The sequence below is a fragment of the Coptis chinensis genome, chromosome 4 (assembly GCF_015680905.1).
Source record: "Coptis chinensis isolate HL-2020 chromosome 4, ASM1568090v1, whole genome shotgun sequence".
Classification (NCBI taxonomy): domain Eukaryota; kingdom Viridiplantae; phylum Streptophyta; class Magnoliopsida; order Ranunculales; family Ranunculaceae; genus Coptis; species Coptis chinensis.
Window position 1 is genome coordinate 67,447,548 of NC_141459.1, and position 13,959 is coordinate 67,461,506.

The 13,959-nt window shown below is 42.4% G+C and overlaps 1 protein-coding gene across 1 annotated transcript; it reads right to left on the reverse strand.

Annotated features, from left to right (window-relative positions):
• Nucleotides 1–2,902: 2,902 nt before the first annotated feature.
• LOC147504502 (uncharacterized) lies at nt 2,903–4,951 on the reverse strand. The gene has a single exon (XM_086605243.1). It carries the CDS (start codon nt 4,949–4,951, stop codon nt 2,903–2,905), a length of 2,049 nt encoding a protein of 682 aa, XP_086461369.1.
• Nucleotides 4,952–13,959: the final 9,008 nt, after the last annotated feature.

A 13,959-nucleotide genomic window follows, 5' to 3' on the forward strand; every position in this document is an offset into this window, starting at 1 on the left:
GCAAAAGGGGTCTCCTTGGTCAAGGTCCGCGGGGTTGTCCGATACGCCCAAAGCACCCGATTTAATTTGTCGGCCCAGGCCCCCTTCTTGCCTTCCAGTTTTCTCTTAAGATTGTTGAGTATGGTTTTGTTAGAGGATTCCGCTTGCCCGTTTCCTCAGGGTTGTAGGGGGCCGAGAACCCTTGTTTGATATGATACGTTTGCAGAAAATTCCTAACCCTTGATCCCGTGAACTGGGTTCCATTATCCGCAATGATAGTGTAGGGCACCCCAAAACGGCATATGATGTTTTCCCACAAGAACTTGATCACTTGCACCTCTTTCACCTGCTGCAACGGCACCGCTTCGATCCACTTCGTAAAGTAATCCGTCGCGGCCAACAAGAATCTCCTCTTACCTCGAGCCATGGGCAGCGGTCCCACTATGTCAAGGGCCCACATTGCGAACGGCCACGGGCTAGATACGCTGTGCAGTGGCTCTGCTGGGGCCAATATAGACTGAGAAAACCTCTGGCATTTCTCACATTTTTTGGCGATTTCTACGGCGTCTCTTTTCATGTGGGGCCAGAAGTAGCCTTGTGTTAGCAACCTATGTACCGTTGTCCTGCCTGCCGAGTGGCTCCCACAGTCCCCTTCATGCACCTCACTGACCACCTCCTGAGCCTGTTCCGGCCCCAAGCATCTTAACAAAGGTCCACTGAAGTTCCTCCGATACAATTCCCCTCCCACCAGTACGTATCTACGAGATGTCTGTTCCAGCTTTCGTCTTTCTCTGGGGCAAATCCCCTCACCCCCTGTCAAAAACCGTTTGATTGGCATTATCCACCCATCGTCACACTCCGCGGTGTTTATCACTCCCCATGCCTCCTCGAAACTCGGCCTGTCCAGCTTCTTCTTCTTTCGGAGGGTCCTTTTTCCTCGGATCCGGCATGGCGCCGCGCCACGCGCGGTGAGCGTCGCGATGGCGATTCTCCCTCGATTCAAATAATGCGGCGGATTCGTGAACCTCGGACGCCGAGCCGCCAAGACTCCCAAATACCTAGCCATCCTCGGGCACCTCGCTGTGAACCCTCCATTCGCCTGGCATACTACCAAATTAGAGTCGGAGTATACAACGAGTTCCTTCACCCCCAGGCCCTCGGCCATTCTCATGCCGGCGATTACCGCCTCATACTCCGCTTCGTTGTTGGATGCTGCGAAACCCAATTTCATTGTCAGCTCTAGCCGGTTGTTGTCCGGCGTGACCAATACTGCCCCAATCCCGCTGCCCACATCCGTCGCGGAGCCATCCGCAAACACTCTCCAACCATTTTGTTCATCCCATGGGTTAAAGCTATCCGGCTCCTCTTCCCTCTCTGATTCCAAAACCATCTCCTCCCCCCATGTCGGATCCTCTGCGGGAAACTCTGCCAAGATCTCCGCCACTGCCTGAGCCTTCTCCGCTGTTCTCACCTGATATTGGATGTCATACGAACTTAGCATCACAGCCCATTTTAGCATTCTTCCCGACTTCTCTGCTCTCAAAGCCTGCTTCAACGGCAAGTTCGTGATTCACGACTGCGTGGGCTTCAAAGTAGGGCTTCAAACAGAGCTGAAAATACCAAGGCGAGGGCGTACTTCTCCACTCGACTGTATCTGGTTTCTGCGTCCAACAACGTCTTACTCTGGAAGTATACTGGCCTTTCTATCTTATCCACTATTCGAACGAGGACCGAGCTGATTGCATAATCGGAGACCCCCAGGTATAAATACAATTTTTCTCCCTTTGGGCCGCGACAACAGCGACATACCTTCTAAATACCTTTTAAGATCCTGAAATGCTTGCTCACACTCCGCCGTCCATCTGAAATCTGTGGTGTTTCTCAACAATCTGTACAGCGGCCTACACTTGTCGGATGATTTTGATATGAACCTGTTGAGAGCCGCGACCCTTCCAGCCAACCGCTGCACCTCCTTCACTGTCTTGGGTGATGGCATCTCCACCAACGCTCTTATCTGCTCCGTGTTGGCCTCTATACCTCGCTGTGTCACAATATACCCCAGAAATTTCCCTGTGGTGACTCTAAACGTACACTTCTCGGGGTTGAGTTTCAAATTGTGCGTTCGGAGTATCTGAAATGTCTCCTCCAACCCTTCCAAGTGCTCCTGTTCGGACATACTCTTCTCCACCATATCATCAATATATACCTCCAGGCCCTTTCGGATCTTGCCCTCAAACATCTTCTCCCCCAGCGCTGGAAGGTGGCCCCCGCATTTTTTAACCCAAACGGCATTCTGGTATAGCAGTACGTGCCCCCCTCCACTACGAAGGCCGTTTTTTCCTGGTCAGGCCCATACATTGCCACCTGGTTGTACCCCATGGATGCATCCATAAACGAGAAGAAACTAAACCCCGCCGTCCTGTCTACCAACTCATCCACTCGCGGCATTGGATAACTATCGCCGGACATTCGAATTTACGTCCGCGAAGTCCACACACATCCGTACCTTTCCATTTTTCTTTGGCACCGCGACTACATTAGACAACCAGTCTGTGAACTCCACCTCCCTTATTATCCCCGCACCTTTTAGCCTCGCCACCTCTTCTCGGATTCCTTCTGCATATTTGGGCCTCATGCTTCTCATCTTCTGTCTCACTGGTTTCGCATCCTCCCTCATGTGCAAGCGATGACACGCAAATTCCGGATCCAGCCCAGTGACATCCTCTATTCCCCACGCAAAGACGTCTCTATTCCTTCTCAAGCATTGAACCAACCTATCCTTCCATTCTCCTGTAAGACTCGACCCTATCGATGTGAACTTTTCCTCTTCACCCTCTCCCAAGTTTACTATCTCTATCTCATCTAAAGTCTTGGGATACTCCTCGACCTCCCCTCCCTCCTCCGCGGACCCGCACTGTAATTGCTATGCTGGCCTCTTTCTAGAGCCCGTCGACTCCTCTTCTGGTCCACGGGCCATCCTCTTGATTGTATTCTGATGACTGTTCTTGGATGCCACCTGATCTCCGCGGACCTCATATATTCCCGTTGGGGTGGGGAACCGGATAACTTGATAGTAGGTCGACGGCACCGCCCTCATCTCATGTATCCATCTCCTTCCCAAGATTGCGTTGTATTGAGAATTGGAGTCGACTACCATGAACCTTGAGAATACTGTCACTGGCCCCGTTGTCACCGGCAGCAGAAGTTCTCCCATAGGCTCCGTCACACTCCCATTGAATCCATACAAATTTGTCCGCGGAGGCCTAAGTTGCCCCGGGTTGATCCCCATCTCCTCAAGAGCTCCACTGAATAACAGATCCACGGCGCTACCGCCGTCTATCAGGACCCTTTTGACCACATAATTGCCCATCGCCACTGTAATGACCAACGCATCCTCGTGTGGCGTATCCACGCCTCGGAGGTCTGCCTTAGAGAACGTGATTGCCTCCTCCCCGCTCATTGAACCTTCTCTGTATCTCTGTCCGCTATGGGTCTCGTTGACCTGCTGGATACTCGCCGTCCTTCTAACCTTATCTCGGTGGGCATTGTGACTCAGCACTTCCCCGCTGAAGATAACATTTATGGTCCCCAATATCCGTCCCGCAGCAGGCCCGGGCTCCCGGTTTGGGTTTTCCCCCACGAATTCCCTCAACATCCCCTTCTCTACTAACCTCTGGACCAACCATCTCAGGGCATAACAATCATTGGTTTCGTGATTGCGCACTTGGTGATATTCACAGTAAGGCTTGTTTGGCATCTCCGCTGGAATTGTTCGCGGCCCTTCATATCCCTGCACATTCTTAATCATCGGTAATATCTCACTCAATGGTTTCACCAGCGGGACGTGCTCCACCTCGCGGTATGGCTTCCGCTCCCTTTGCTCTCTCCGCGCTATCTCCCTTCCTCTTTCTGGCTTCGAGGATTGTCCGCGGTATCTCTCCCCGCCCCGGCTGTTTCCTTCGGCTTTTCTGCGCTCACCCCCTTTCTCTACCGCCGATACTGTCTTGGCTGCTTTCTTCGACTCCTTCTGCATGGTGTCTTCGTACCTTATATACTTCTCTACCCTCGGATATAACTCATGCAGTGTCGCTATCTCGTTCTTTGCTACGGACTGGTGAACTGCCGTTCCAGGTCGCAGCCCCCTTTCGAATGCTATTACCGCCGTCCTCTCATCCAGATTCTCTACCTTTAGGGTCTCTGCCTTGAAACGGCACAGGTATTCTCTAACCGATTCCGCGGATCTCTGTCTGACGTTGAATAGGGCCGCGATATCCACAACCCTCCTTTTCTGATGTATAAAGTGGTCCACAAACGCCTGCTCTAACTCTTGGAAATTGGTTATGCTCTTCGAAGGCAACCGGTAGTACCAGTCGGAAGCTCCACCCTTAAGGCTGGCCGGGAACATCATGCATCGCAGACCATCATACCTCGACTCTTGCCAAAGAGGCATCTGCTGTCTGAAATGGTGGATGTGATCCGCCGGGTCCCCCGTTCCATCATATCTCTCGAATCTTGGCTGGGTAAAGCGTTTTGGTACCTCCGAAGCCCATATCGCATCTGCAAGTGGGTTGCGGTTCAGCCCCGCCACCACTTGGACGGCCGCGCCTGTTTGGACCCTAGTCTGATGAAGATTCGCCACTCGGTCACTGTTGATCATTTGTTGCACTTGTTCAGCTGTTAACCCGGTCACCAGATTATCCACCAAGGTTGGTCCTTGTTCCCCTTCGTCCTCCACCTTTTCATTCTCTGTTTCTTCCCCTGTTTCTTCCTCTGTCCCCTCCTCCAGCCTCTCCTTCTCCCTTCTCAGCTCCTCATTTTCCTCCCTCAACCTTTCAATCTCTTCCCGCATAAGCCGCGTCTCCTCTTCTGCTCTTCCCTCCTCCCGTCCTTCTCCTTCTTCTATCTCCGCTTCCGGCATCTGCTCTGGGACCCTTATCTTACGTGGCCTACCCGCTGCCTTCTTTGGTGCCATTTCTTCTTTCCCCACAGACGGCGCCAAATGTTACAACCTATTTTGTTCAGAAGGGATTCTCTTCCCCTTCCCCACTACTCTCTCCTTGAACTTTCTTTTCTTTTCTTTCCTCTCCCTTTAGTTCCTCCCCCTCTCTAGGTTAATGAATCCTCCCCCTTCTCTCTCACCCACTATTCCTCTTTATACCTTTCTTTCCCTCCATCATGGCCCTCCACCTGTCCCTCCATCTCGCGGTCCTAATAGCTCCATGTGTAGGGTTTCCGTACCGCGACCCCATGCTTTCAGCCTGATCTGGTGGATCGCGGACTACGACGCTACGCTGCTTCGGCCCAACTCCCTACTCCTATTCAGTTGATATATACTGTCACTACAGTTACTTCAAAAAAAATCCCAACCTATCACAAACTTCATCTGCTAACAACCAATCTTCATCATTAGGCCAACACTTGTATTGCGCTTCACGTTGCTTCAAACGAAAAAAGCATCCTTGCATATCAAAGCAGTGCAGAGCATTAAATAGGTCGAGTTCCACCTAGTTCCGCAATCTAGGGCTAGTTTAAGAGTGCTTGAACTGTTTAATTAATGAACCATCTCAGAAAAAATTTCCTCTCTTTTAGGTGTTGTTGTCTAGTAGGCAACACAGTCACGAACTCATCCTCTACAATCAAATTCAAGATATGAGTAGCACAACGCACATGGAGTACATCACCACCTAGCAACAATTAATCTATTCTAATAAGAAAGCGAACTCCCTGTTGGGGAAAATTATACCAATCCATCCCCGCTAAGATAGTATGTATATGGACACTCTAAACTCTAATCAAAATCTAAGTTTTCACTACAACCAACAATCACAAACTTAAGCTATGAAATTAACTATCACAAACAAGCAATAACACTGTAAATTAAAAGCACAACACAATAAGACACAAGATATACCATGGTTCGGCGAAAGATGCCTACTTCCACAAGAGTAAATCCTTTTATAAGAGTGGGAAGGAAGATTGCAATAATTCATCTCAAGTATCTCCACACTTATTAGATCTCTCTTTACTAATATCTCTCCTTACAAATTTTATCTCTTTGCAAGGGGTTTCTCTCAATTTTGGTTGCCTCTCAAAATTTGTTTTTTTCTCTCTCTCTCTTGCTATTGGTAAGAAATTAAACCCTAATTTATTTTATATAGTGTGCTGAAATTTTGGTGAGCCACAAAATTTTGATTTATCTACAAAAAATCAGAACTCTCTTCTTCTCACGTGGTGAGGGATTACCCAACAATCTCCCCCTCCCAAGCCATGAGGGGGGATACCTCCACTCATTCCCAAATCAATAGGAAGAGTGTGCTACCAATCCAGCGGTAGCACAACAAACTTCAAACTTGCCTTTCGGCAAAACTTTGGTCATCATATTTGACCTATTTTTGTCGGTATGGATCTTCTTAATGCACAATCCCTTCTCTTCGAGAACTTCTCTAATCTAATGATAACGCACATGTATGTGCTTGGATCTAGAATTAAAACTTAGATTTTTGCTCAAATGGATGGCTCTCTGACTATCGAATAGTACCAAAAATTGTTTCTACTTTAGCCCTAGTTCATTGAAAAACGTCTTCATCCATTGCATCTCTTTGCAACACTCAGTGGCTGCAATATACTCGGCTTCTGTAGTGGAGAGGGCAACACACTTTTACAACTTTGATTGCCATGAAACTGCTCCCTTGCAAATGTAAACAGATAACTGGAAGTGGACTTCATCGAGTCAATATCACCTACCATGTCTGCATCTATGTAGCCTTCAAGTAAGGTCTTACTCCCACCAAAACAAAAACACGCCTTGGAAGTGCCCTTGAGATATCTCAATATCTACTTAACACCTTCCTAATGCTCGTTAGCTAGATTTGATAGAAATCGGCTTACAATACTAACAACGAAAGCAATATCTGGTCTTGTACAAACCATTACATACATCAAACTGCCTACTGTGAATGCATAAGGAATCTTTTTCATTTCTTTCTTCTCATGCTCACCCTTCGGACACTTAACTTACAACTTACCGGCTTTGCTTGATCCATGTTGAATCTCTTCAACACCTTCTCAATATAGCTTTCTTTAGAAAACCACAACTTTCCACTTTTTTTGTCGAGTGATCCACATACCAAGTATCTACTTTGCTTGACCCAAATTCTTTATCTCAAATGACTTACTCAAGTCTTTCTTCAACTTGGATATCTGGTTGACATTTTGACCAACTATCAACATATCATCCACATATAACAATAGCACTATGAAATCCCCATCTGGAAACTTCTAAACAAACACACAGTAATCGCCATGCTTCACCATAAAAGACTCAAACTTCATGTACCACTGTCTCGGTGGATAATTAGTGGCTCAAAAGGGGCCAATAATCATCAAATTACTTGAGCAAAGAAAATAGGATCTAAAGCTACAACCAGTCTCTACATTATGAAGCAAGGGCTGTATGTAATCACCATAAAAAGAAATTACAATGGTTCTCTAGAATATTAAAAAAAAAACTACAGATACCATGTGCTCCTTGCCTTTGACCTCAAAACCCTCTGGCTGGTCCATCTAGACATCTTCCTCAAGATCACCATGAAGAAAAGTTGTCTCGACATCTAGTTGCTCAACCTCTAGGTTCATACTTGTGGCCAAACCCAATACCACCCTGATAGAAGTCATTTTAACTATTGAAGAAAAAATTTCATTAAAGTCAATACCTTTCCTTTAACCGAATCCCTTCACAACAAGGCAAACTTTGTGCTTTGGATCTTGATTACTATTTTCATGCTTGACTTTGAAAACCTACTTGTTCTTGAGAACTTTTTTTCCTTTCGATTTCTCAACCAAGTCATAGGTGTGATTCTTATACAAAGAACCCATCTCATCTTGCATGGCCTTCAACCATTTCTCTCTATCTGTACCTTCAATTCAAGAGCCTCTTGATAGTATATAGGTTCTCCACCATTGGATATCAATATATATATATATATGTATGTGGTGAGTACCTGGTTGAAGTTTGTCTTTCTTTCTCAGATCTCCTCACCTTATCTTCTTGTTGCTCAGGAGGATGTACTTCTTTTTGCTCAAGTGGTAGTTCATGCACATCTTCTGCATCTTCTTCCTCAATAGGTTCAATTCCATTATAAATAATAAAATTATTATCATGAGCCTCAAATCCATGGTTTTCTGCATTCTCAATGCCTTATGCAACTTGTTTTACTGCTAGAACTTTGGGTTCTAAATCAACAATGTCATCAACAAAAACTTCTAGCTTTTTCCCAATCTCAAAGTCCTCTATTGTTTGGTCTTCCAAGAACACAACATCTCAACTTTAGATTACCTTCTTGTTAATCGGATTATAAAGTTTGTAACCAAACTTTTCATCCTCATAACCAAGAAAAATACACTGTTTAGCTTTGTCATTAAGTTTGGACCTCTCATCCTTAGGAATATGGAACAAATGCTCTGCACCCAAATACTCTCAAGTATCCATAATCAACATCTCTGCCTGACCATACTCTCTCTAGATAATCACTATTTAGAGGCTTCGAAGGCGATAGATTGATCACATGTACAACTGTGCACATTGCTTCTACCTAGTAACTCTTTGGTAACTTAGAATGAAACAACATGCATCTCATCCTCTCTACAATGGTATGGTTTATCCTCTCGGCTATCATACTATGGAAAATCTTGAATACACTGAGAACCTCATCTTTGGTCTTCAAACCATATGCCCATACCTTTCTTGAAACATCATCAATGAAGATCAAGAAGTATAAAGCTCCCCTATGGGACTTCATTTTCATGGGACCACATAAATTCGAGTGTACTAGCTCAAGAACATTCTCCTTGTGGTGAGAGGGGAATCTTTGGAAAGATACTCTATATTGTTTTCCAACTATAAACAATGAGTACATCTATTTAAATACGTACCTTTGATGTTTGACAACACTTTTTGCTTGGAAAGAACTTCCATGCCTTTCTCTCCTATATGACACAATATTTTATGCCATAGTTTGGTGGAAGCTTCTTTTTGTGCTGCATTTAACTTTGCTTTACACAAACTAGTTTGTGTCTTGTAAAATGAACAACACTTCTTCTCTTTGGCTACCACAAAGGAACCTCTTCTTAGTTTCCATACTCCATTACCAAACGAGCTCTGGAAACCATCATCATCTAACTTCCCAGTGAAAATTAGGTTTAGTCAAAGATCGGGGACATGTCTTACATCCCTGAGTGTCAAGGTGTAACTAACAGTAGTTTCCACATGAACATCACCAATCCCTATAATTCTTGAGACCACTACACCATAACAGTATTTTTGTGACAGGGGCTTTTTTGGTTTTGTGACGCCAAAGTGGCATCAGAAAGAAAGTGACAGCATTCTAGCGTCAGTTTATGGTTTTAGCGTCACTATAATTAAGAAATGTATTTTAGTTTATTTAAAAAATGCATAGAAAAATAGTGACGACAAATAGGGGTCATAGTTATTTTTATAAACCATCACAACTAAAACACGTGTTAGGCATGTGACAGAAGATGAGGGCGTTAAGTTTCACTTCTCAATAGTTTCATCTTTCTTCTCGACCTCATCTCTCTTGCTTCTCAACAGTATCGTCTTGACCCAACTATTTTCTCTCAGTCTCAATCTCAAAACCCTAATGCAGAATCAGATTCACTACACTCGCTAGCCATTTGTTTGAGGTAAGGTCTCGAACAATCTCTTACCAAAAAACTATAAATAAATAAATTAAAATAAAATAAAACCCTACAATTTCTCCTCACCACCAACACCCACCACTCCACGTCTCTCTGGTAAAAAAATTGCTCTCTCCTTTTCTATTACCGTTACTCTCAACAATTCCAGTTCTGCCCTAAATTTACTTGATAAAATCACTGTTTTCTGCCCTAATTTTGTCAAATGTGTTGATTATTGATATTTTATTTCAGTTTGATTATTTGTTGGCTTTTTATAATTTTAGGGTTTAGGTTTTTTTGGGATTTTTGCTTTTAATGGTTTGAGTTATTTGTAATATAGATGGGTTTATGTTTTGAAATAGAGAAATTGGTGATGCCCCCAATAACTGAATATGTTGCTGTTGGAGTGTGTTTAGTTTAACTTTTCTCTGTGGGTATATGATTTCTCTGAATATGATTTATAGAAGGAAAACATTGAGCGATTTTAAAGTGGCCCACCCCCTTCGTTAAATAATCGACATTCAAACAAGCACAACCTTCAAATACGGATTGTTTTTATTATTAGATTTCAGTATAGATTATTACTGCCTTAAAGTGAACTCTTATGCACATTATTATGTGAAATATGCTTACGCTGCGAATGATTGCACTATAAGAATGCAAGTTTTGAGGCTCTCATAAGTTCCTTAAGTGCTAGTAGTAGGTTGTGAGGGTTTCCTCTCGATGGTATTACTGAATAGTTATTAGGTCGTCTCTCAATCAATTATTAGATCTCCTAAAAGTACTTCCTTTCCTTAATATTAATTGCAATCAGGTAGTCTTCTCTGACCCCAAGCAATATCTAACAGGGTTTTTATTTATTTTTTGCTATTAATTTCGTTCTTGACAAATTTCTTCTCGATTCTGCTAATTTTTATTGTTAGTAACAATTTTCCCTCCTTTGCTTTAATTGACAAAAAGATTACTGGAGAAGGTTATTGAAGTTTCTCTCTTAGACAGATAACTTTCGACTTTTGGAGGGTATGTTCTTAATTTTTTTTTTAACAAAATTTTTATGTTTGACAACATCTCTATATCAAGTTAGGCAATGTTTTTGCATAAATGACGTTTGACATAGTTTGATTGTGAATGTGCTTTTGAATGGCTTTGAACTTTGAAGTCATTGTCTCCTTGATTTCTGTTGGTAGAATGGTAGCTCAAAAAATTGTCAAGTCTCTTTATTGAAAATATTTCAAGACTGACAAGTAATTGAACTTAGTAGTAATAGTGTTAAGTCATCTATGATTGTTTCAAATTAACTAACTAACTCGAGAGTTATCTTTATTTTTTCTTTCTTATCTTTGTATCTACATAATGGTAGAATGTCACGGCCGATTCAGAAAGAGTGGATTCATGAACCAAAATGAGTGAGCACCGTCTATAGGGAAGGGGTAGCTAGTTTTATTGATTTGGCACAAAAAAAAGTATGAAGGGTTCACAACATGTCCTTGTCCTTGTGTAACATGTCGGAATGGGAAAAGATTGGTATTTGACGAAGTCCGAAGGCATATAATTCAAAATGGTTTTGAGCTAACGTATACTATATGGTCCTTACATGGTAAAAAACAATCGAAGTATCCTGTGGTAGACATAGTTAAAGATGAAAACATTGAAGATAGAGGGCATGGGTTAGAGAATCTTGTTGATGCTTGTTATGACGTACATGAAGGTGTAAGGGGTGATGTGTATGGAGGGGATACTGATCAAACTTCTGATTTTGAACAACCTTTTGTTCCCGAACCAAATTTGGGTAAAAAGTATGCTGAATACAAAAGTAAAGCCGAAGAAAAATTATACCCTTCATGTGGGGTCCTGTGACAACTCTATCTGCAGTTGTAGAGCTTCATGACTCAAAGAAACAGTATGGTTGGTCCGAAAATAGTGTGAGCACACTCTTGTCTATGGTAAGAACTTGGTTGCCAAAAGAAAATACTTTACCTGAAAAGTGGCCAGTAATGAAGAAAATGTTGACAGACCTAGGGATGAAAGCAAAGTGCATCGATGCTTGTGAGAATAATTGCATCTTGTATTATGGGACAAAGAAAGATTTGACGATATGTCCTTATTGTTAATCGCCTAGATATAAAGTGGAGGGTAAACTAGGGAAGGAATCCAAAGTGCCTAAAAACGTATTGAGACATTTTACTTTAGGTCCACGACTTCAACGATTGTATACGATACCATCAGTAGCACGTGAAATGACATGGCATGCTCGAGCAACACCTTCATGGGATTATATGTGACATCCTGTTGATTCAGTTCAATGGACAAAATTTAAAGAGAGATGGCCAGAATTCGCTAATGAGGGGTGTAATGTTTGGCTTGCAGTTGCAACTGATGGCTTCAATCCTCGTGGCATTCAATCAACTGGCTACAGTTGTTGGCCTGTCATATTAGTGCCATACAATCTCCCACCTTCATTGTGCATGAAATCTGACTTTCAGATGATATATTTGTTAATACATGGACCGAAGGTGCCGACTACAAACATTGATGTTTTCTTTGAACCACTATTTGATAAGTTGGATCAGCTATGGAGAGAAGGAGTCCCTGCGTTTGACATGCACAAGAGGGAACACTTTACTCTGAGAGCTATGTTGATATGGGGGATACATGATTTTCCGGCTCTAGGAAACTTATCTGGTTGTGTGACACATGGTTATATAACATGTCCTGTTTGTGGTGACAACACTCCCTCGGAGCGTTTACCTTGTAGTAAGGAGATTGTGTACACAAACTACCGCTTGTTTCTTGATTTGGATCACCCATTTAGGTATAGTAAGCACTTCCAATATTGTTTTTGTTTTTAAATAATCAAGTTAGGTATAATAAGCAGTTCTAACACTTTTTATCTTTAGGTATAGTAAGCACTTCAATGGGGAGCAAGAGCTTAACCTTCCTCCATCACGTCTTAAAGGAACATAAATTGATAAGTTGTTGAGCCGCGTTAAATATGTACCTGGTAAGATCCAAAAAGGTTCCAAACGGTCAAGAGTTGATGGGAGTGTAAATGTTGTTGATAGAGATGATGATGATGATAGTGATGATGATGACGACGACGACGACGATGATATTGTTGAAGTTACGAAGGCTTTTTATAGGAGTTCCATTTTGTTTAAGCTATTTATTGGCCAAGTCATAAAGTTCGACATTGTGTTGATGTGAAGCACGATGAGAAGAATGTTTCTGAGAATATATTTTATCTGATCCTAAACTTGAAAAAAACAAAGGATATAATGGCTGCTAGAGAGGATTTGAAGATGAAGGGCATCAGCAGTAGTTTGTGGATGCAAGAGGACTTAAATACCGGTAGGCAGAAAAAAACCAAAGACCTCCTATGTCTTAGATGCAGATGAGAAAAAACATTTTTTCTAAATTTTGAAAGACTTGAAACTTGAAACAGGTAGGTGATTTAGTGTTGTTGCATTCTACTGTAAGCAAGTTTTAACACGTTTAGGCTATTGAACCTTCGACTTTGGTTGTGTACTCAGGGTTACGAGTTATTACATCAAATGGAGCCATATATTAACCAGGTTTGTTATGCTTCCTTACTAGCTACTTGGTTTAGTTTGGTTGCAATTATAATTTGTTATGCTTTAACACCATGATCACTTTTGTTCATTGTTGTTATCATCACCATCATTGTTATTTGGTTTTATGGGGTCAGCCCTGGTTTCTCAAGAGTCATGTATGGAGTTATGGTCAGTTACCTTGCGGGGTTGGTGATGTTAGTCCTCCAGCCATGTTGTCTATGATGTGGATGCTTATGTGGTTATGCGGAACAAAGTTTATCTTTATAGAGGTGGTAGCTCGTGTGATGTGACGGGACAACACACATGGTAATGGCATGTCATGTTTCTTGTTTAATACCTGTTCCTTGGGTTGTAACTTGTAAGCAACAATGCCTAATGTTTTTTCTTTTTATTTATTTATTTATTTTTTGATAAGAATTGGTTGCAAATATTGTACTTCCATTTCTCATATCTGCCTAAGAAGTTTTTGGATACACTTTTGTATGGTTCAAAGATACACCTTTATATATATGATTTATTTAATGTCTATTTGAAAGCTGAGAAACACTTGAATGCAGTGATACTAACACTTAGCCGAATTTTTTGTTTATCATATTATTTATTTGTTCAACATTTTTATGCTTTGTAGATCTGTCGAGCACTTGCTTATGTACATGGTGTTATTGGAGTAGTTTGTCATCATGACATTAAACCACAAAATTTATTGGTGAGA

Bases quoted from the DNA above. Each gene is read 5' to 3' on its own strand.
- LOC147504502 (XM_086605243.1), bottom strand. From the start codon at position 4,951: ATGGCACCAAAGAAGGCAGCGGGTAGGCCACGTAAGATAAGGGTCCCA.